The 23821-nt window shown below is 49.3% G+C and overlaps 1 protein-coding gene across 1 annotated transcript in view; it reads right to left on the bottom strand.

Annotated features, from left to right (window-relative positions):
- The window catches only part of SOX5 (SRY-box transcription factor 5), a 1631810-nt gene that overhangs the window by 944227 nt on the left and 663762 nt on the right, over positions 1-23821 (bottom strand). The window contains 1 exon segment of the mRNA XM_029600160.1: positions 17063-17189. Within this exon segment, the coding sequence (XP_029456020.1) occupies positions 17063-17189 (127 nt within the window).

Genomic DNA, 23821 nt, shown 5'->3' with positions numbered 1-23821 from the left:
CTGAACCTGCCGAACTGGTCTTGCTGCCATCCCCGGGAGGGGTCTGAACCGGTCCTGCTGTCGCCCCGGGAGGGGTTCTAACCAGTTCTGCTGCAGCCCCGGGAGGGGTTCGAACCGGTCCTGCTGACAGACTTTGTTACTCAGCCATCTGAACCTGCTGAACCGGTCCTGCTGCGGCCCACAGAGGGGTCCGAACCGGTCCTGCTGTTGCCCCCGGAGGGGTCTGAACCGGTCCTGCTATCGTCCCCGGAGGGGTCCGAACCGGTCCTGCTGCCGCCCCCGGAGGGGCCCGAACCGGACTGCTGACAGACTTTGTTACTCAGCCATCTGAACCTGCCGAACAGGTCTTGCTGTCGTCCCCGGAGGGGTCTGAACCGTTCCTGCTGCCGCCCCGGGAGGGGTTCGAACCGGTTCTGCTGCCGCCCCGGGAGGGGTCCGAACCGGTCCTGCTGACAGACTTTGTTACTCAGCCGTCTGAGCCTACTGAACCGGCTCTGCTGTCGCTCCTATACGGGTCCGAACCGGCTCTGCTGTCGCCCCAGGAAGGGTCCGAGCTTGCCGCTCTGTTGTCGCCCCAGGAGGGGTCCGAGCCTGCCGCTCTGTTGTCGCCCCAGGAGGGGTCCGAGCATGCCGCTCTGTGGTCACCCCAGGAGGGGTTTGAGACCACTGCGCTGCCCCAGGAAGGGGTAGAATTCATCATTTCCCCCCCCCCCCAGGAGGGGTTTAAGACTGCTTTGCCACCCCAGGAAGGGATAGAATTCATCACTTCTCCTCAGGAGGGGAGTGAACCTGCCATTATACCCCAGGAGGGGTTGGACTTTTTCATGCTGTACCCCTGCAGAGTTGGGACCCAGGAGGAGGGGGTGACCTTGAGAGTGGGGTAGTGTTATGGCTATGGCTGCTGTGCATCCGCCTCACCACCAGGGGTCCTTCTAGAGCAGGCTATCCTGGCTGGCCCAATCCTTCTGCTCTATGTCCTGGAGGTTCCTTTATAGCCCTGCCTACCCTAGACTCCAGTGCTTCGGCATCGAGCTCGGTTGGGCTCCCTGCTCTAGCCTTCCTTTCTTTGCTGTGCGGCCTTCAGGCCTTCTGCTTGCCTTGCTGTGCGTGTGGCCTTTGGGCCTTCTGCCCTGCCCTGCCCTGCCTTGCCTTGCTGTGCATGTGGCCTTCGGGCCTTCTGCCTGCCTTGCCTTGCTGTGCGTGTGGTCTTCGGGCCTTCTGCCCTGCCTGGCTTTGCCTTGCCTTGCTGTGCGTGTGGTCTTCGGGCCTTCGGCCTTGCCTTGCCTTGCTGTGTGTGTGTGTGTGTGTGGCCTTCGGGCCCTCTGCCCTGCCGTGTGTGTGTGTGGCCTTCGGGCCCTCTGCCCTGCCGTGTGTGTGTGTGTGGTCTTTGGGCCCTCTGCCCTGCCATGTGTGTGTGTGTGTGTGGCCTTCGGGCCCTCTGCCCTGCCATGTGTGTGTGTGTGTGTGGCCTTCGGGCCCTCTGCCCTGCCGTGTGTGTGTGGCCTTCAGGCCCTCTGCCCTGCCATGTGTGTGTGGCCTTCAGGCCCTCTGCCCTGCCATGTGTGTGTGGCCTTCGGGCTCTCTGCCTTGCCGTGTGTGTATGGCCTTTGGGCCCTTTGCTTTGCCGTGTGTGTGGCCTTCGGGCTCTCTGCCTTACCATAAGGTTCCTTGTCTCTGCCTTGCCGTGTGTGTGTGGCCTTTGAGCTCTCTGCTTTGCTACTAGGTGCCTCGATCCTGCCTGGACTCTGACTCTGCCTGCCTGCCGCCTGCCCTGACCCAGCCTGGACTTTGACTCTGCTTGCTTGCTTGCCGCCTGCCCTGACCCTGGGTTTTGTGCATGTGTCAATGGCAGCCTGGGTTGTGTGTGTCTGTGTGTGAGTGGCATCCTGGGTTGTGTGCATGTGTGTGTGTGTGTGTGTGTGAGTGTGAATGGCAGCCTGGGTTTTGTGCATGTGTCAGTGGCAGCCTGGGCTGTGTGTATGTGTTTGAATGGCAGCCTGGGTTGTGTGTTTGTATGTGAGTGGCATCCTGGGTTGTGTGCATGTGTGAGTGTGTGTGAATGGCAGCCAGGGTTGTGTGTGTGTGTGTGTGTGTGAATGGCAGCCTGGGTTGTGTGTGTGTGTGTGAGTGGCATCTTGGGTTGTGTGCATGTGTGTGTGTGAGTATGTGTGAATGGCCGCCAGGGTTGTGTGTGTGTGTGTGTGTGTGTGTGAATGGCAGCCTGGGTTGTGTGTGCATGTGTGTGTGTGTGTGTATGTGTGTGAATGGTAGCCTGGGTTGTTTTTGCATGTGTGTGTGTGTATGAATGGCAGCCTGGGTTGTGTGCGTGTGTGTGAATGGCAGCCTGGGTTGTGTGTGTCTGTGTGTGAGTGGCATCCTGGGTTGTGTGCATGTGTGTGTGTGTGTGTGTGTGAGTGTGAATGGCAGCCTGGGTTTTGTGCATGTGTCAGTGGCAGCCTGGGCTGTGTGTATGTGTGTGCGTGTGTGTTTGAATGGCAGCCTGGGTTGTGTGTTTGTATGTGAGTGGCATCCTGGGTTGTGTGCATGTGTGAGTGTGTGTGAGTGTGTGTGAATGGCAGCCAGGGTTGTGTGTGTTTGTGAATGGCAGCCTGGGTTGTGTGTGTGTGTGTGAGTGGCATCTTGGGTTGTGTGCATGTGTGTGTGAGTATGTGTGAATGGCAGCCTGGGTTGTGTGTGTGTGTGTGTGTGAGTGGCATCTTGGGTTGTGTGCATGTGTGTGTGAGTATGTGTGAATGGCCGCCAGGGTTGTGTGTGTGTGTGTGTGTGTGTGTGTGTGTGTGTGTGTGTGTGTGTGAATGGCAGCCTGGGCTTTGTGCATGTGTGAATGGCAGCCTGGGTTGTTTGTGCGTGTGTATGTGTGTGTCTGTATGTGTGAATAGCACCCTGGGTTGTGTGTGTGTCTGTGAATGGAAGCCTGGATTTGTGTGTGTGTGCGAGTGGCAGCCTGCGTTGTGTGTGTATGTGTGTTTGTGTCTGAATGGCAGTAAGTGGGGTGGTAGCCAAGAGGAGGCAGGAAGCATTTATTTATTTATTTATTTCAGATTTTTATATACCGGCATTCGAGACAGCAGTCACATCATGCTGGTTCACATAAAACAGGGGTGCATAGTAAACATAACTAAACAATGGTGCTGAAAAAGGCAGTTACATATAACAGGGTGATAAGAACTTGGCTTAGAAGGAAGAGAAAGGGCAGGTTATTAATTCACATAAGTAATGGCACTGTGGACCCCAGGAGTCTATTTGCATCATCTCACAGTCAATATGAGGGGAGTGTTTCTGCAGCCACATGGGAAAGAGCTCTAAGAAAGTAATGTTGCATGTTAAACCAGAATGTACCCACTCCTGAGGCCACTGCTCTGCCACCCAGGAGCTCTGCCAGTATACGTCAAAACCCCAGCCTCCTGATGCATCTGAGTAGATACTGAGGTCCAGATTTGATGTTCCATTGAACTTGTTGAGGAAGGATGACCATAGTGACAAATCCTCCTTCACAGCCTGTATGACTCTGATGCGATGGTTTGGACGAAAAACGCTGACCGTGCTTGCAGTTAACCTCCTCAAGAAGGTTCTATCCAGGGGTTTAACTCGACATGCGAAGTTCAGGATTCCTATTAACGCCATCTTCTTTGCTGCGATCACCTGCTTCAGCCTGCTTTGTATGTCGCGAAGTTTGTCTTGAGGTAACCTGGACTCCATCTTATTGGAGTGAAGTTCGATACCCAAGAATTTGATTAATGTGCTGGGCCCTTCTATCATGTCATGTGTTATGGGGACTCCAAACTCTGAAGCTAGTGCGTGGAATGTAAGTAGTAGTTGAGAGCAGGTCATGGAGTTCTTGGGGCTAATGAAGAGGAAATCGAGGTAGTGCACCATGTTGTTCAGCCCTGCTTGCTGCGTCGTCGCCCAGTGAAGAAATGAACTGAATGCTTCGAAGATTGCGCATGATACCGCACACCCCATCGGCATGCATTTATTGAAGTAGAAGCCGGAATGCTGATTCATTTTCTGCCTTTGCCATAAGTGCATCTCTTCCGCATCTACGCAATATGTCTATAACAATGTCGAAAGAAGCGTACTGGACGGCACATTTGTCCTCTGGCTGAGGTGCTGTATGTTCCTTTTTGGGGATGACCGTCAAAGGAGATATCATTATTCTACTGAAGGGCGGGGAATGGAAAAGTCCGGCTATTCTGCTTCTTGACAATTCTTTGTCGATTTTTTTTTTTTGGAATGAGGGCTTCATGTTTTGTCGCAGAGGTCACATTATCCATGTGTTTCCTTGAGGTTTCCTTGAAATGGTATCTTGAATCCAACATGGAATCCCTCTATCAGCTTTGCTACCTGTTTTTTGTACGGGTAATGATTCAGCCAAGTGAGCATGGCTTCAGTGTTAATTGGGGATGGCGCTTTAGTAAATACACTGTCGTCACTTCAGCTTGGGATTACTGCCCGCATTTACTTTCTTATTGCATTTCATGACTGGATGTAGTGCCAAGCAAATTGAGAATAGGTATTTAAATTTGGAATCCTTGAACAACAAGACGATTTGTTGTACCTCCAGCATGATCCATTGTTGTTCCTGTTATGAGCTGTTTGTTCTGCTTGGGTGTTTTCTTCACTTGGCCTGGCTGATGCTAGCATGCTGGTCACTGTGTCCAGTACCTTGCTCTTCATGTGCCTGAGCCATAAGCCAACGTCTTGCATGCCCCAAGACATGAAGCGGTTCTCTTCCATTTTATCTCGGAAGCGCTTGTCATAATTAAGCCATGCCCATCCTTCATATTCTCTGTATTCCAAAATGGTGTCTGCATAGCTGAGCATAGGAACGTATTGGGATGGGTCTTCGTGTCCCATGTCACTTGTCATCTGCAAGAATGCTCTTGTCCAATTTATAATGTTTCTCGTGATTGGTTTGTCAGATCCCGGTGCGTGATCGCGCTTTCAGTCTCCTTTCTTGTCACCTGGATTCTTTCTACCTTTGAGAATTCTAAAAATGTCAATGTAGGTCCATTTCTTGATCTTTTTCCTCAAGTCTTTGGGAATCCTCTCCCATAATTGTGATAATGTAGTTAAAGCTGGGGGACCTCGGGATGCATTCTCGTCCTTTGCATCAGGTCTTTCTCGGTTGTCATCGGATAAAGAATCAGTGTCAGAAGATGCCGAAGACCTGGATGTGTTAGTCTGATTCAGAAGAAACTAAAAAATGAAACTGCAGATCTGTTAGAAGTAATTTATAATCTATTGTTGGGATAATCTACCATGCCTGAAGTCTGGAATATGGTTTATAAACATGAAAATGGCAAGCCAGTGGTTGTAGAGTATTTAGATTTTTGGAAAGCATTTGACAAATTCCCCCATAAGTGTTACGCTTGGGCTCCGGTCAGGAGTCGTGAACACCACCCAGCAGGGTGGCTCCAGGTGGAGAGAGACAGGAAGCTAGAAACAGTGTCTGGTTCCAGGCTGGATCAGGGCAGGCGGCAAGTAGCAGTGTCTGGGTTCAGGCTGGGTCAGGGCAGGCGGCAAGTAGCAGTGTCTGGGTCCAGGCAGGGTCAGGGCAGGCGGCAAGTAGCAATGTCTGGGTCCAGGCTGGGTCAGGGCAGGCGGCAAGTAGCAGTGTCTGGGTCCAGGCTGGGTCAGGGCAGGCGGCAGAGCAAGGCAGGTCAGAAGGCCCATAGGCCACACACACACAGAAGGCCCATAGGCCACACACACAGCAAGCAGGGCAAGGCAGGTCAGAAGGCCCGTAGGCCACACACACACAGAAGGCCCGTAGGCCACACACAGTAAGCAGGGCAAGGCAGGTCAGAAGGCCCGTAGGCCACACACACACACAGAAGGCCCGTAGGCCACACACAGTAAGCAGGGCAAGGCAGGTCAGAAGGCCCGTAGGCCACACACACACAGAAGGCCCGTAGGCCACACACAGTAAGCAGGGCAAGGCAGGTCAGAAGGCCCGTAGGCCACACACACACAGAAGGCCCGTAGGCCACACACAGTAAGCAGGGCAAGGCAGGTCAGAAGGCCCGTAGGCCACACACACACAGAAGGCCCGTAGGCCACACACAGTACGCAGGGCAAGGCAGGTCAGAAGGCCCATAGGCCACGCAAGGCAAGGCAAGGAATAAGGCCCGAAGGCCGCGCAAGGCAAGGCAAGGAATAAGGCCCGAAGGCCGCGCAAGGCAAGGAATAAGGCCCGAAGGCCGCGCAAGGCAAGGCAAGGAATAAGGCCCGAAGGCCGTGCAAGGCAAGGCAAGGCAAGGAATAAGGCCCGAAGGCCGCGCAAGGCAAGGCAAGGAATAAGGCTTGAAGGCCGCGCAAGGCAAGGAATAAGGCCCGAAGGCCGCGCAAGGCAAGGCAAGGAATAAGGCCCGAAGGCCGCGCAAGGCAAGGCAAGGAATAAGGCCCAAAGGCCGCGCAAGGCAAGGCAAGGCAAGGAATAAGGCCCGAAGGCCGCGCAAGGCAAGGCAAGGAATAAGGCCCGAAGGCCGCGCAAGGCAAGGGAAGGTCCAGGGACCAATTGCACAGCAAGCAAGGAAGGCTAGAGCAGGGAGCCCAGGCGAGCTCGATGCCGAAGCCCTGAGGGAACTGTCAGGCAGGGTTATAAGGGACAGCCCAGAACATAGAGAGGAGAAGGGAGATGGACTGGGCCTGTCAGGAGATCCAGCTCTAGAGGGACCCCTGGTGGTGAGGCGGTTGCACAGCAGCCATAGCCGTAACAGTACCCCCCCCTCAAGGCCTCCCCCTCCTCCTGGATCCCATCTGTGCAGGAGGTAATCAATAATAACGTGAGACCACTCCGGGGGTGATGCAGCAGGTTCAACTCCTTCCCGAGGCAGTAAGGCAGTCCATACCCCCACCTGGGGTGATAAGGTGGCAGGGTAGACCCCTCCTGGGGTAGCAGAGGCGGTGCAAATTTCCATAACCCCTCCTGGGGTGACAAGGGGAACACAAACCCCACCTGGGGCAGAGAAATAGTCCGTAACCCTTCTTGAGGCGACAGTAGGGCCGGTCCGGACCCTTCCAAGGTTGGCAGCTGGACCGGTACAGCAGGCTCAGATAGTTGAGTAACAAAGTCAGTTGGCAGGCCCGGATCGGACCCCTCCGGGGGCAGCAGCAAGACCGGTACGGACCCCTCCGGGGGCAGCAGCAAGACCGGTACGGACCCCTCTCGGGGAGGCAGCTGGACCGGTATGGACCCCTCCAGGGGCGGCAGCTGGACCGGTACAGCAGGCTCAGATAGTTGAGTAACAAAGTCTGTTGGCAGGCCCGGTTCGGACCCCTCCGGGGGCGACAGCAGGCCCGGTTCGGACCCCTCCAGGGACGGCAGCAGGACCGGCTCGAGCCCTTCTGGGGGAGGCAGCAGGACCGGCTCGGACCCCTCCGAGGACGGCAGCAGGACCGGCTCGGCAGGCTCAGATGGCTGAGTCAGAAAGTCTGTCAGTAGGACCGGTTCGGACCCCTCCAGGGGCGGCAGCAGGACCGGTTCGAGCCCCTCCAGGGGCGGCAGCAGGACCAGATCAGCAGGCTCAGATGGCTGAGTCAGAAAGTCTGTCAGCAGGACCGGTGCGGACCCCTCCGAGGACGGCAGCAGGGCCGGTTCGGACCTCTCCGAGGACGGCAGCAGGGCCGGTTCGGCAGGCTCAGATGGCTGAGTTAGAAAGTCTGTCCGTAGGACCAGTTCGGACCCCTCCAGGGGTGGCAGCAGGACCGGTTCGAGCCCCTCCAGGGCGGCAGCAGGACCGGATCAGCAGGCTCAGATGGCTGAGTCAGAAAGTCTGTCAGTAGGAATGGTTCGGACCCCTCCAGGGGCGGCAGCAGGACCGGTTCGAGCCCCTCCAGGGGCGGCAGTAGGAACGGTTTGAGCCCCTCCAGGGGCGGCAGCAGGACCGGTTCAAGCCCCTCCAGGGGTGGCAGCAGGACCGGATCAGCAGGCTCAGATGGCTGAGTCAGAAAGTCTGTCAGTAGGACCGGTTCGGACCCCTCCAGGGGTGGCAGCAGGACCGATTCGAGCCCCTCCAGGGGCGGCAGCAGGACCGGTTCGTGCCCCTCCGGGGATGACAGCAGGACCAGTTCAGCAGACTCAGGCTCTTCTCGGGATAGTGCAGGAGACTCGGACCCCTCTTGGGGCGAAACAGCAGACCCAGACTCTTCTTGGGGTTGTGCAGCAGGTTCAGATGGCAGAGTAGCAAGGTTAGAAGTAGTGTGCATGGAAGACACAGATTGTACTGCCGTGGGCTTGATATCTCGAGCCAAAGTCTGACGCTCCTGATTTTGTTTCTGGAGGAACAGTTTAGAGAAGGCACAGGCAGTTCTAGGACGTCTAGGGAAGGTGCTCGTTAGTGTCCACTTGGCAGCTGTGGGAAGCAGAGCCCTGCTAGAGTTAATTACTTCCCTCTGCTTCTGTTTCTGGTGCTCTAGCGTGGAAGTTATCGAAGGCTTCTTAACCCCGTGAGTTCTGAGATTTTCAGAGCAAGTTTTTTCCAAAGTGTCCAGAGATGAAGTGCTAGAATGCTTAATCCATAAACTGTTACATGAAATAATGTTGTTAACTGGGCCAGAAGCTGAACGCACGGTAGTAGAGCTGACTGTTCTCCCTAATGAAGCAGCTGGTCCTGTAGCTGAACAACAGGGGCACGGTTTGCCTGGTGGTAATAGGCTGGGAATACATGAACATTTCCACCATCCTGGCTTTGGAGTAGAACAGTTTAAACACTCTTGGTAGACAGAGACATTTCTCTTATTGCAGTTACTGCATGTCCAGTGTTCCTGACCAGCAAGTTGACAGGCTAGGCAGTTCTGATAGCTTGGGTAATTCAAGGTCTGACAGGAATTGCAGGTATAAAACTTTGAAGAAGGAGGCATCTTGTAATAGTGAAAAAGTTGACTCACTGGTTTGGCACACAGACCTATCTCTTCCCCTGGAAATTTGGTGGCTTCGGCATACTGTTACGCTTGGGCTCCGGTCAGGAGTCGTGAACACCACCCAGCAGGGTGGCTCCAGGTGGAGAGAGACAGGAAGCTAGAAACAGTGTCTGGTTCCAGGCTGGGTCAGGGCAGGCGGCAAGTAGCAGTGTCTGGGTTCAGGCTGGGTCAGGGCAGGCGGCAAGTAGCAGTGTCTGGGTCCAGGCTGGGTCAGGGCAGGCGGCAAGTAGCAATGTCTGGGTCAGGGCAGGCGGCAAGTAGCAGTGTCTGTGTCCAGGCTGGGTCAGGGCAGGTGGCAGAGCAAGGCAGGTCAGAAGGCCCGTAGGCCACACACACACAGAAGGCCCGTAGGCCACACACACAGCAAGCAGGGCAAGGCAGGTCAGAAGGCCCGTAGGCCACACACAGTAAGCAGGGCAAGGCAGGTCAGAAGGCCCGTAGGCCACACACACACACAGAAGGCCCGTAGGCCACACACAGTAAGCAGGGCAAGGCAGGTCAGAAGGCCCGTAGGCCACACACACACAGAAGGCCCGTAGGCCACACACAGTAAGCAGGGCAAGGCAGGTCAGAAGGCCCGTAGGCCACACACACACACACAGAAGGCCCGTAGGCCACACACAGTAAGCAGGGCAAGGCAGGTCAGAAGGCCCGTAGGCCACACACACACAGAAGGCCCGTAGGCCACACACAGTACGCAGGGCAAGGCAGGTCAGAAGGCCCATAGGCCACGCAAGGCAAGGCAAGGAATAAGGCCCGAAGGCCGCGCAAGGCAAGGCAAGGAATAAGGCCCGAAGGCCGCGCAAGGCAAGGAATAAGGCCCGAAGGCCGCGCAAGGCAAGGCAAGGCAAGGCAAGGAATAAGGCCCGAAGGCCGTGCAAGGCAAGGAATAAGGCCCGAAGGCCGCGCAAGGCAAGGCAAGGAATAAGGCCCGAAGGCCGCACAAGGCAAGGCAAGGAATAAGGCCCGAAGGCCGCGCAAGGCAAGGCAAGGCAAGGAATAAGGCCCGAAGGCCGCGCAAGGCAAGGCAAGGCAAGGAATAAGGCCCGAAGGCCGCGCAAGGCAAGGCAAGGAATAAGGCCCGAAGGCCGCGCAAGGCAAGGGAAGGTCCAGGGACCAATTGCACAGCAAGCAAGGAAGGCTAGAGCAGGGAGCCCAGGCGAGCTCGATGCCGAAGCCCTGAGGGAACTGTCAGGCAGGGTTATAAGGGACAGCCCAGAACATAGAGAGGAGAAGGGAGATGGACTGGGCCTGTCAGGAGATCCAGCTCTAGAGGGACCCCTGGTGTTGAGGCGGTTGCACAGCAGCCATAGCCGTAACAATAAGAGACTCCTAAGAAAATTAAAAAATCAGGGGATAAGAGGCAATGTCCTATTGTGGGTTGCAAACTGGTTATAAAATAGGTAGCAGAGATTAGGACTAAATGGTCAGTTTTCTCAATGGAGTGCCCCAGGAATCTATACTGGGACTGGTGCTTTTTAATCAACCTAATAAATGAAGCTTAACCGACGTGCCACAATTGCGTGGTAGAGAGCAGCTCTACTGCGCATGTGCGGGCAAGCACGTCGGTCTCAGCGAGTATCAGATGAATATATCAATATGGCAGCGTCGAGCGGCGATGGCGGCATCGAGCGGCAGCGAGGAGCAGTGGCGGCATCGGCGTCGAGCAGCAGCAGTGACGAGGAGCGGTGGCATTGAGCGGCAGCAGCAGCAGCCAGTAGTGAGGGAGGAGAGAGTGAGAGGGAGGGAGGAGAGAGTGAGAGGGAGGGAGGGAGGGAGGGAGGAGAGAGTGAGAGGGAGGGAGGTGAGTGGGAGGGAGGGAGGAGAGAGTGAGAGGGAGGGACTGAGGAAGGGAGGAGAGAGTGAGAGGGAGGGAGAGAGGGAGGAGAGAGTGTGTGGGAGGGAGAGAGTATGTGGGAGGGAGGAGTGGGTGAGTGCGTGGGAGGGAGGTAGGGGGTGGGAGAGGTGGGAAAGAGTGAGGGGAGACGGAGAATGAGGGGGAGGTGAGAGACAGAGGGATGTGAGTAAGTGGAAGGGTAAGAAGTTGTGGAGCAGAGAAAAAGGGAGTGGAGGAGGGCTGAGGGAGAGGGGATGGGCTTGAGAGAGGGTGGGGAGTGACTGAGGGAAGGAGGGGAAGGAGGGGAAGGAGGCAATGGGAGACAGAGGGTGAGTTAGACTGAGTGGAGGGAAGGGGGTGAGTGAATGAGGGGAAGGGGGAGTGAGGGAGAAAAGTGTAGAAGGGTGCTGTGTTCGAAAATGGACTGAAAAAAAAATTTTATGTAGCCCATTTTAACGGGCTTAATGGCTTGTATATTTATAAATGACTTGAAAAACAGAACAATGAGTGCAGACAATACAAAATTATTTCAATTTGATAAATCATAATGCAGATTGTTAAAAATTGGAGGAGGAGCTTGTGAGACTGGAAAACCGGGCATTTAAATGGCAGATGGAATGTAAAGTGAACAAGTGCAAAGTGATGCACATTAGAGATGTGAATCGTGTCCTCGATCGTCTTAACGATCGATTTCGGCTGGGAGGGGGAGGGAATCGTATTGCTGCCGTTTGTGTGTGTAAAGTATAGTCATAATCATTAAAATCGTGAGCAGGCACACTAAAACCCCCTAAAACCCACCCCGACCCTTTAAATTAAATCCCCCCCCTCCCGAACCCCCCCCCCAAATGCCTTAAATTACCTGGTGGTCCAGCGGCACACTAAAACCCCCTAAAACCCACCCCCGACCCTTTAAATTAAATCCCTCACCCTCCCGAACCCCCCCCCAAATGCATTAAATTACCTGGGAGTCCTCCGTAGCGGCGGTCCGTGGCTAAATCGGGGGAAGGGGGAGAGCACGAAAACCGGCACACTAGATCGTGAGGTCTTCAGCCGGCGCCATTTTTCAAAATGGCCGCCGCAAAATGGCGGCGGCCATAGACGAAAACGATTCGACGCAAGAGGTCGTTCCGGACCCCCGCTGGACTTTCGGCAAGTCTTGTGGGGGTCAGGAGGCCCCCCCAAGCTGGCCAAAAGTTCCTGGGGGTCCAGCGGGGGTCAAGGAGCGATTTCCTGCCGCGAATCGTTTTCCGTACGGAAAATGGCGCCGGCCATACGCGTATGGCATATCCCCTCACTCATACGCGTATGGCCGGCGCCATTTTCCGTACGGAAAATGATTCGCGGCAGCAAATCGCTCCTTGACCCCCGCTGGACCCCCAGGAACTTTTGGCCAGCTTGGGGGGGCCTCCTGACCCCCACAAGACTTGCTGAAAGTCCAGCGGGGGTCCGGAACGACCTCTTGCGTCGAATCGTTTTCGTCTATGGCCGCCGCCATTTTGCGGTGGCCATTTTGAAAAATGGCGCCGGCTGAAAACCTCACGATCTAGTGTGCCGGTTTTCGTGCTCTCCCCCTTCCCCCGATTTAGCCACGGACCGCCGCTACGGAGGACTCCCAGGTAATTTAATGCATTTGGGGGGGGTTCGGGAGGGTGGGGGATTTAATTTAAAGGGTCGGGGGTGGGTTTTAGGGGGTTTTAGTGTGCCGGTTTTCCTGCCCTCCCCCTTCCCCCGATTTACGATTTTTTGACGATAAATCGGGGGAATTGGTATTGTATCGTGGCCCTAACGATTTTTGACGATTTAAAATATATCGGACGATATTTTAAATCGTCAAAAAACGATTCACATCCCTAATGCACATGGGGAAAAATAACACACACTGAGGTTACATGATGTTAAGTTCCATATTAGGAGTTACCACCCAGGAAAAGGACCTTGGTATCACAGAGAACAATTCTTTGAAATCCTCAGTTCTGTATGTGCTGCAGTCAAAAAAACAAACAAAATGTTAGGAATTATTAGGAAGGAAACAAGAATAAAACAGTGAATGTCATAATGCCTCTGTATCGCTTCATGGAGAGCCCACCCTTGGAGAACTGTGTGTGGTTCTGGTTGCCACATCTCAAAGGAAAAGGTACAGAGAAGGACAACCAAAATAATAAAGGAGATTGAATGGATCCCCTATGAGGAAAAGGTAAAGCAGTTGGATCTGTTCATTTTATTTATTTATTTATTTAAAAGTTTTTATATACCGTCATTACGTTATTCACCATCATAAAGGTTTACAATATAGCACCTATATCAAAGGAAAATATAGCTCATAAATTACATGGGTGGTGCCATTAGAATTCGGTACAAACAAGAGTTTATATCAAAAGACATTACTTGTGGTTGAGTGTTTAATAGAAATTCATCCTGATGGTTGACTATAGTTAAAAATAGGTTGAACTAATTCCATTAGGAGCTGGAATATAGGCATTGGGTGCTTTATGCTGCTTATCCTTAATTCATTTATTTAATTTAATTGCCTGCATCGTTCTCCTTCTTTGAAGGCTTGTTTGAAAAGCCAGGTTTTGAGTTGCGTTTTGAAAAATTTATGATTGCTCTGGAGTCTGACGTCAAGGGGCATGGAGCTCCATAATGTGGGTCCGGCTAGAGATAATGCGCGTTCCCTCACCTGGCTGAGTCTTGCTGTTTTTACAGATGGAATGGGTAGAAGTGCTCTGTTTGCTGATCTTAGATTTCTGTGTGGGACGTGTACTTTAAGTGCTGTGTTCAGCCATTCTGCTTTTTTGTCGTGGATGAGTTTGTGTATTAAGCACAGTGCTTTGAATTGTATTCTTTGTTCTATTGGTAGCCAATGTAGAGCGGCAAGTGTATCGGATATGTGATCTCTTTTGCTTTTTCCAGTGAGAATTCTAGTTGCAGCATTTTGTAAAATCTGCAGTGGTCTTATTGTAGTGTTGGGTAGGCCTAGTAGCAAAGCATTGCAGTAGTCTGTGCTGGCAAATATCAGAGATTGAAGAACAGTATGAAAGTTTGGCAGGGATAGTAATGGATTCATCTTGGAGAAGAGATAGCTGAGGGGAAAATATGACAGCGGCCTATAAAATCATGATTGGAATAGAATGGGTAAATGTAAATCAATTATTTACTCTTTCAAAAATACAAAGACTAGTGGACACTACGAAGTTAGTTTGTAGCACATTCAAAACAAATCGGAGAAAATTATTTTTCACTCAATGCACAATTAAGATCTAAAATTCATTATTAGAAGATATGGTTTAAAAAAAGTAGCTAGGTTTAAAAAAAGGTTTGTACAAATTCCTGGAAGAGAAATCAATAAACTGCTGTTAGTTAGATTTAAAAAGGAACCACTACTTATTACTGCACGATAGCAGCATGGGATCTAGTTACTGTTTCCAGGTTCTTGTGACCTGGACTGGCCACTGTTGTAAACAAGATACTGGGCTTTATAGACCATCAGTCTGACCCAGTATGGCAAGTCCTTGTGTAATTATGTTCTTATAAGCTCCATCCACAGATACATCTGCTGACAATTGACATTGCTTGAGCTACAGCAAGTATGGCATCAAACATTTCCACCTTAAGGCTCTTATGTCTTGGACAACAGAATCAGTTATTTATAGATGCATAAACACATCTAGGGCAATTACAGCCAGCTGCTGAGTCCCTACTTTTTGAGCTGACTGGTAGCTTGAAAAGTAGACAAAAGTTACAGAAAGAGATTCCATCATTAAAATGTGACCATGTCAGAATGCTGGGTTGGAAAATCAATTTACTTAAGGTCAACAGATGCATGAAGCTAGAAATAAACCCTTCAGAAAGGATTTTCTTGAATATTGTTCTGAATCTTTCTCTTGTGGTTTATGAAAAGGCCAGCCTAAGAGATAATTGGGCATTTGGAATCATCTGTGGTGTTACAGGAACTCCAGTCCTAAGTAGAGATTCTATTGGCTGAACTTCTTTCTACAGATTATCTAAAAAATCAGATAAGAGACCCCTAGAGGGACACAAAATACTTGTGGATTGGACCATACATACTCTGATAAACGGCATACATACTCTGATAAAAGGCAGAACCTATAAAATGGATGGGTGTATCTTATTTCACTATATGACATGCCTATACATATTTACAGCTCAAAAGAAGCAGAGTGATTAAAAAGTACTTAACTCATTATGTTCCAGTGTCCTATTTAGAGGAAAACTTTTTAAAAGTCGGGATCTACTGGGTTAACAGACAGAACAATGCTGTTTTAGTAAACTATGGGGAAAATAATGGATGACACTGATGACATCACTGATGACATCACCAAGAGAAAAATTCTCTCGTTGGTTCTTGTTTACTAAGCATTCTTCCCACAAACACATAAAAACATAAGAACATAAGAAATTGCCATGCTGGGTCAGACCAAGGGTCCATCAAGCCCAGCATCCTGTTTCCAACAGAGGCCAAAACCAGGCCACAAGAACCTGGCAATTACCAAACACTAAGAAGAACCCATGCTACTGATGAAATTAATAGCAGTGGCTATTCCCTAAGTATAATTGATTAATAGCCATTAATGGACTTCTCCTCCAAGAACTTATCCAAACCTTTTTTGAACCCAGCTACACTAACTGCACTAACCACATCCTCTGGCAACAAATTCCAGAGCTTTATTGTGCGTTGAGTGAAAAAGAATTTTCTCCGATTAGTCTTAAATGTGCTACTTGCTAACTTCATGGAATGTCCCCTAGTCCTTCTATTATTCGAAAGTGTCGCATCTACTCGTTCAAGACCTCTCATGATCTTAAAGACCTCTATCATATCCCCCCTCAGCCATCTCTTCTCCAAGCTGAACAGCCCTAATCTCTTCAGCCTTTCCTCATAGGGGAGCTGTTCCATCCCCTTTATCATTTTGGTTGCCCTTCTCTGTACCTTCTCCATCGCAACTATATCTTTTTTGAGATGCGGCGACCAGAATTGTACACAGTATTCAAGGTGCGGTCTCACCATGGAGCGATACAGAGGTATTATGACATTTTCCCTTCTATTAACCATTCCCTCCCTAATAATTCCTAACATTCTATTTACTTTGTTGACTGCTGCAGCACACTGAGCCGACAATTTTAAAGTATTATCCACTATGATGCCTAGATCCTTTTCCTGGGTGGTAGCTCCTAATATGGAAGAAATCCCTGGCCTCTGACTAAATAAAGTATTGTCCATTCTTCAATATTTTATATTGTATGAGTTCACCCAATAAACAGCTGTGTTTAAAAAAGGATTGGACAAGTTCTTGGAGGAGAAGTCCATTACCTGCTATTAAGTTCACTTAGGGGTAGATTTTAAAAAATAGCGCGATCGCGTACTTTTGTTCGCGCACCAGGCGCAAACAAAAGTACGCTGGATTTTATAAAATCCGGGATTGGCGCGCGCAAGGCTGCCGATTTTAGGCAGCCTGTGCGCTCCGAGCCGCGCAGCCTGCCTCCATTCCCTCCGAGGCCGCTCCGAAATCGGAGCGGCCTCGGAGGGAACTTTCTTTCACCCTCCCCTCACCTTCCCCTCCCTTCCCCTACCTAACCCACCCCCCCCCCCCCGGCCCTATCTAAACCCCCCCTACCTTTATCCATGGATTTACGCCTGCGGGCTGCTGGCGCGCCAAGACCCGAACCAGGGGCTGTTCCGGAGGGCGCGGTCATGCCCCCGGAATGCCCCTGGGCCGAAACCACGCCCCCGGGCCCGCCCCCCAAACACCGCGTCACGCCCCCAAAACGCCGCGTCATTTGGCGACACCCCCGACACGCCCCCGACACGCTCCCTTAAAAAAGCCCCGGGACTTACGCGCGTCCCGGGGCTCTGTGCGCGCCGGTGGCCTATGCAAAATAGGCGCGCCGGCGCGTGAGGGCCCTGCTCGCGTAAATCCGGACAGATTTACGCGAGCAGGGCATTTAAAATCCGCCCGTTAGAGAATAGCCACTGCCATTAGCAATGGTAACATGGAATAGACTTAGTTTTGGGGTACTTGCCAGGTTCTTATGGCCTGGATTGGCCACTGTTGGAAACAGGATGCTGGGCTTGATGGACCCTTGGTCTGACCCAGTATGGCATTTTCTTATGTTCTTACCCTGAGAAAATATAATTTCTATTTCAGAATTCTTATTCAACTCCTCATGATCAATTTTGATGATCCTTTCACATTGTTAGTGCAAAATTTGACTTTTGATTCCCACTATCAATTTATTTTCAGCTGGAAAATGCATATTACTTACTACATCTTGCCTTGTATCTGAAGCCATGTGGCAGGAGGAAACCTTGATGGGTTGCTGCTGCCGCCAGAGACCGTTGGTCTGGAGGGTATACTGGAATCATCAATGGAGGCAGATGACCTTGAACCAGCTGAACATTGAAGAGAATATCAAGCACAAAAAATAGAGATATCTACTTAGATGTATTTCATTAGTTTTTAAAAATGTTATGCAAAATGGAAATATTTAAAACAGATGTTGCAAATATAATAGCAAAACCCAACTTGTTATGACCATCGGTTGCAGATGGCTGCAACTGCCATGAGCAGGCCCTTTCCGGGCCTGCTCATGGCGGAGGCTAGCCTCTACTGCCACGTACCTCAAGGTTCCTTGTGGTGGCCAGGACACCGCCGCCACCCACGCTGACTCTGGGCCCTCCTAGGTGTGCACGTGTGCCACCGGGCTCTCTTTTGAAGATGCTAAGGCGGGAACCTCAGGGGCGTCCCCGACTGATGACATCATTTCTTAAGCACCACCTTGCTAGCTGAGTTGGCAATGAGTTCCATCACAACTCTGCTTACTCCTGTCTCCTCGGACCTGTGGCGGCTGTCTCAGACCTTTCTTGGAGTTTGGACCCTGGTGCAGGTACCCGCTCCTCGGGGGCCTGCTTGTGCTCTCTCTGGAGACCTGGTCTCCTGGCTTCTCCCGCTCCTCGGGTTAGCCCTGCACCTTCCAGGAGTCCTACGTACTGGCCTCCCCGTGCCTCAGGGAACTTCTCATCACTTGGGAGACTCATCTCCGTGCTTCCCTGCACTTCGGGGTAGAGCCTACGTGCTACACCAGAGATTGTCTGTGCTGCCCTACTCCTCAGGGCAGTGCCTATGTTCCACACAGGTGACTGCCTGTGCTTCCCCATTCTGGGGTAGTGCCTATGTGTTACACCAGAGACTGTCCATGCTTCCCCGCTCCTCGGGGCAGTGCCTACGTTCCACACTGGTGATTGCCTGTGCTTCCCCTCTCCTCGGGGCTGTGCCTTCATTTGAATCAGTAACTGTACTTACACCTTCTCTGCTTCTCGGGGTTGCTTACATCATCACCTGGAGACCCGACTCAGGCTTACCCGCTCCTTGGGGTAGCCTACATCATAGCATCAGTACCTTCCTCGCTCCGCAGCTCCGCCCCTTCATGGTTGTCCCAGCAGTATATCTCCTGCACTTCCTGCCTCATGTTTCCCGCTCCTCGGGCCTGCCTAGCACCACTTTCTCTGAGGTCTCTGCCCAGGTACTGCTCTCCAGCCCAACCTGTAGACGATGGGGTTCCTCAGTGCTGTGTCTCTCACCCCACTCCTCAGGACCTCCCCACAGACTCTCTTCTAGTGCTCCTGCTGCACCTGACCTCACCTCCCGAATGTGTGGACCTGTGGGGCTCCTCCCCACAGGTGGTAACAACTCTCACCTTGGGCCAAGGGTCCACAAAACACACAAACCATAACACAACCATTCAGCCATATTGTTTGGAAAATGCTAAGCAGAAGATAATATCCATATATTTCCTATCTTGCACCTATAGAAATAAAAAACCCTTTTTATAAACCAGGTACAAAGTATAAATCATGAAATTCAATACACTGGCTTATCTAAACAATAGACCTTTTATTTTCGAAACCAGCAAATCAGTCTATTCATTATGCCAGTGTGAAACCAGGGTTCAAATTCCACTGTTGCTCCTTTGGCAAATCACTTTATCCTCCATTGTCTCAGTACAAAATTAGATTACAAGCTCCCTCCTATGGGGATAGGGAAATACCTCCAGTACCTGAATGTAATCCACAATCTAATGGTAGCACTGAGAATAGAGGATCACCTTGCTAGCAGCTGAAAGGAATCAGTAAGTTTTGTTTGGAATTTTTTTTTTTAATATTATGGCAAAGTTAACTATTGGGGAATATTATTTAGTATGTTTGTGTGTTTGTGCTTTTAATAGTAAGGCAGCAAATAAACAAACATTAGACTGTTCATATTTTTAAAAAGTCAGTCAGTAAGGCTGCTAATAAGCAGCAGTTAGAATGTTTGTATATTAAAAATAAAAGGTAGCCAGAAGCTAGAAATAAACTAGGAGCAGTGTATACCTAAGTAAAAAAGTTGAAAAGGTAGTGTGATTTGTTTTGATTAGGTAATAACATTTGTTAATCAAGAGAGCAGTGAGTCACTCTGGCTGAGTAACTGAAGTGTTAAGGTTGTGTGATTGATTTGATTAGGTACCATCATTTGTTAATCACAACAGCACTGAGTCACTCAGCACAACTAACTGTAGTATAAACCTCCAAAGGGATTGTTTTGTACTAATTTACCTTAGAAGCACAATATATATTGCAAGGGAAGAGCTCAATAACCCACAATCCAGTGAGAGCACTGAGAGGAGAGGATCACCTTGCTGGTGGCTGATAGGAAACAGAAAGTTTTGCTTGGGGATTATTTTTTTTTTTAAGTATTGCGGCGAAGTTAACTATTGGGGAATATTACTTTGTGTGTTTGTGCTTTTAATAGTCAGTAAGGCAGTGAATAAACAGAAGTTAGACCATTGGCTTTCCCACCCCTCCCCCTCACCCCTAGCTCATCCTTTAATTTATAGGCAGGTACCACTTTCACACTAAAAAAAACAAAAAACAAACTCAGCCTTTTAACTTCACGAATTCCCCACACCTTATTGAGAGTTGCATCATTCCCTTGTAGGCCACTACCAGACATATAGTGAATTCACTAATACATTTCAAGGATGCTAATTAGACACATTCATACTCCCATAGCAACCTAAAACTTAACTAGGAATTGAACAAATTTGAGATGAAGGCAGCAGTCCAGCAGCAAGAGAGGGGCTTCCAAGTCTTTTGAATTGAGTGTCACATGTACGATTCTTTACCCGCCGGTGAGAAATTGTATATGTGCGTGTGATGTAAAGAGCTCCTGTCTCTCAGAGAATGAGTCCGATCTCTGGAGGCTAGAGTGGCAGGCCTGGAGGAGCTGAGGCAGACAGAGAGGTATATAGATGAGACCTTCAGTGACATAGTAGCCAAGTCCCAATTTCAGACTGGCAGCCCTGGTACTGCCTTGGAGGAAGGTGGTCTCATGATCAGAGAGCATCAACCTGGTGCAGCAGGAAAGGATCCTGTAGCAAGGACCTGCTCTTCAGGTGGTGCATTGTCCTTTCGCACCAAGGAAGTGTCTCCAAGAGCATCTACCCAGGAGGGAAGGGTTAGGTCGGCCATCATAGATGACGATTTGATTATTAGGAATGTAGACAGCCAGGTGGCTGGTGGGTGTGAGGATCGCCTGGTAACATGCCTACCTAGTGCAAAGGTGGCAAACCTCACACGTCACCTAGATAGGATTTTAGACAGTGCTGAGGAGGAGCCAGCTGTCAAGGTACATGTGGGCACCAAAGACACAGGAAAATGTGGGAAGGAAGTTCTGGAAGCCAAATTTAGGCTCTTGGGTAGAAAGCTTAAATCCAGAACCTCCAGGGTAGCATTCTCTGAAATGTTCCCTGTTCCACGTGCAGGTCCCCAGAGGGAGGCAGAGCTCCAGAGTCTCAATGTGTGGATGAGACGAAGGTGCAAGGAAGAGGGATTCAGTTTTATAAGGAACTGGGGAAACTTTTGGGGAAGGGGGGAGTCTCTTACAAAGGGAAGGGCTCTAACTTAACCAGGGTGGACCCTGACTGCTGCACTAACCTTTAAAAAGGAAATAGAGCAGCTTTTAAACTAGAATAAAGGGGAAAGCCGACAGTCGCTCAGCAGCGCATAGTTCGGAGGGAGGTATCTTCAAAGGATACTAATGATGCATTAGAATTAGGGTATCCCAACAATGAGGTTCCAATAATAAGAAAAGTAGTCCACGTGTCTAACTCAAAACTCACCTGAGCTAAAACATTCTAACTTATCCCTATCAATTAATAAGTAGAATGAAAATACAAACAAAAAACAAGCTTTGAAATGTTTGTATGCTAAATGTCAGAAGTCTAAGAAGTAAGTCTAGAATTTATAGCAGTGAATGATGATATAGACTTAACTGGCATCTCAGAGACATGGTGGAAGGAGGATAACCAATGGGACAGTGCTATACCGGGGTACAAATTATATGGCAATGACAGAGAGGAGCACCCGAAAGGTGGTGAGGCGCTTTATGTACGGGATGGCATAGAGTCCAACAGGATAAACATTCTGCATGAGACTAAATGCACAATCAAATCTTTATCGGTAGAAATCCCTTGTGTGTTGGGGAAGCCTACAGTGATAGGAGTATACTACCGACCACCTGGCCAAGATGGTGAGATGGACAGTGAAATGCTAAGAGAAATTAGGAAAGCTAACCAAATTGGTAGTGCAGTATTAATGGGAGATCCTATTACCCCAATATTGACTAGGTAAACGTATCATCGGGGCATGCTAGAGAGATTAAGTTCCTGAATGGAATAAATGACAGTTTTATGGAGCAATTGGTTCAGGAACTGACGAGAGAGGGAGCAATTTTAGATCTAATTCTCAGTGGAGCACAGGATTTGGTGAGAAAGGTAACGGTGGTGAGGCCGCTTGGCAATAGTAATCATAATATGATCAAATTTGAATTAATGACTGGAAGGAGGACAGTAAGCAAATCCACGGCTCTCGTGCTAAACTTTCAAAAGGGAAACTTTGATAACATGAGAAAAATAGAAAAAAAACTGAAAGGAACAGATACACAAGTAAAAAGTGTGCAACATGTGTGGACATTCTTAAAAAATACCATCCTAGAAGCACAGTCCAGATATATTCCACACATTAAGAAAGGTGGAAGGAAGGCAAAACGATTACCGACGTGGTTAAAAGGGGAGGTGAAAGAAGCTATTTTAGCCAAATGATCTTCAGTCAAAAATTGGAAGAAGGATCCAACAGAAGAAAATAGGATAATACATAAGCGTTGGCAAGTTAAATGTAAGACATTGATAAGAAAGACTAAGAGAGAATTTGAAAAGAAGTTGGCCATAGAGGCAAAAACTCACAGTAAAAACTTTTTAAATATATCCAAAGCAGAAAACCTGTGAGGGAGTCAGGTGGACCGTTAGATGATCGAGGGGTTAAAGCGGCACTTAGAGAAGATAAGGCCATTGCGGAAAGATTACATGATTTCTTTGCTTTGGTGTTTACTGAAGAGGATGTTGGGGAGATACCCATTCTGGAGAAGGTTTTCATGGGTAATGATTCAGGTGAACTGAACCAAATCACGATAAACCTAGAAGTTGTGGTAGGCCTGATTGACAAACTGAAGAGTAGTAAATCACCTAGACTGGATGGTATACACCCCAGGATTCTGAAAGAATTAAAAAATGAAATTTCAGATCTATTAGTAAAAATTTGTAACCAATCATTAAAATCATCCATTGTACCTGATGACTGGAGGGTGGCTAATGTAACCCCAATATTTAAAAAGAGCTCCAGGGGTGATCTGGGAAATTAAAGACCAGTTAGCCTGACTTCAGTACCAGGAAAAATAGTGGAAAGTGTTCTACATATCAAAATTACAGAGCATATAGAAAGACATGGTTTAATGGAACAAAGTCAGCATGGCTTTTCCCAAGGCAAGTCTTGCCTCACAAATCTGCTTCACGTTTTTGAAGGAGTTAATAAACATGTAGATAAAGGTGAATTGGTATTTGGATTTTCAGAATATGTTTGACAAAGTTTCTCATTAGAAGCTTCTAGGAAAAGTAAAAAGTCATGGGATAGGTGGCTATGTCCTTTCGTGGATTACAAACTGGATAAAAGACAGGAAACAGAGAAAAGGATTAAATGGACAATTTTCTCAGTGGAAGGAAATGGGCAGTAGAGTGCCTCAGGGATCTGTATTGGGACCCATAGTTTTCAATATATTTATAAATGATCTGGAAAGGAATACGACGAGTGAGGTAATCAAATTTGCAGATAAAAAATTATTAGAACATAAGAACATGCCATACTGGGTTAGACCAAGGGTCCATCAAGCCCAGCATCCTGTTTCCAACAGTGGCCAATCCAGACCATAAGAACCTGGCAAGTACCTAACAACTAAGTCTATTCCATGTTACTGTTGCTAGTAATAGCAGTGGCTATTTTCTAAGTCAACTTAAATAATAGCAGGTAATGGACTTCTCATCCAAGAACTTATCCAATCCTTTTATAAACACAGCTATACTAACTGCACTAACCACATCCTCTAGCAACAAATTCCAGAGTTTAATTGTGTGTTGGGTGAAAAAGAGCTTTCTCCAATTAGTTTTAATCGTGCCATATGCTAACTTCATGGAGTGCCCCCTAGTTTTCTATTATCTGAAAAAGTAAATAACCGATTCACATCTACCCATTCTAGACCTCTCATGATTTTAAACACCTCTATGATATCCCCCCTCAGCCGTCTCTTCTTCAAGCTGAAAAGTCCTAACCTCTTTAGTCTTTCCTCATAGGGGAGCTGTTCCATTTCCCTTATCATTTTGGTAGCCCTTCTCTGTACCATCTCCATTGCAACTATATCTTTTTTGAGATGCGGCGACCAGAATTGTACACAGTATTCAAGGTGTGATCTCACCATGGAGCGATATAGAGGCATTATGACATTTTCCGTTCTATTAACCATTCCCTTCCTAATAATTCCTAACATTCTATTTGCTTTTTTGACTGCTGCAGCACACTGAGCTGACGATTTTAAAGTATTATCCACTATGATGCCTAGATCTTTTTCCTGGGTGGTAGCTCCTAATATGGAACCTAACATC

This window comes from Rhinatrema bivittatum, chromosome 4 (genome assembly GCF_901001135.1).
Source record: "Rhinatrema bivittatum chromosome 4, aRhiBiv1.1, whole genome shotgun sequence".
NCBI classification, from domain to species: Eukaryota; Metazoa; Chordata; class Amphibia; order Gymnophiona; family Rhinatrematidae; genus Rhinatrema; species Rhinatrema bivittatum.
The sequence above is the reverse complement of the archived record's forward strand: the minus strand, read 5'-3'. Positions and strand labels throughout refer to the sequence as shown.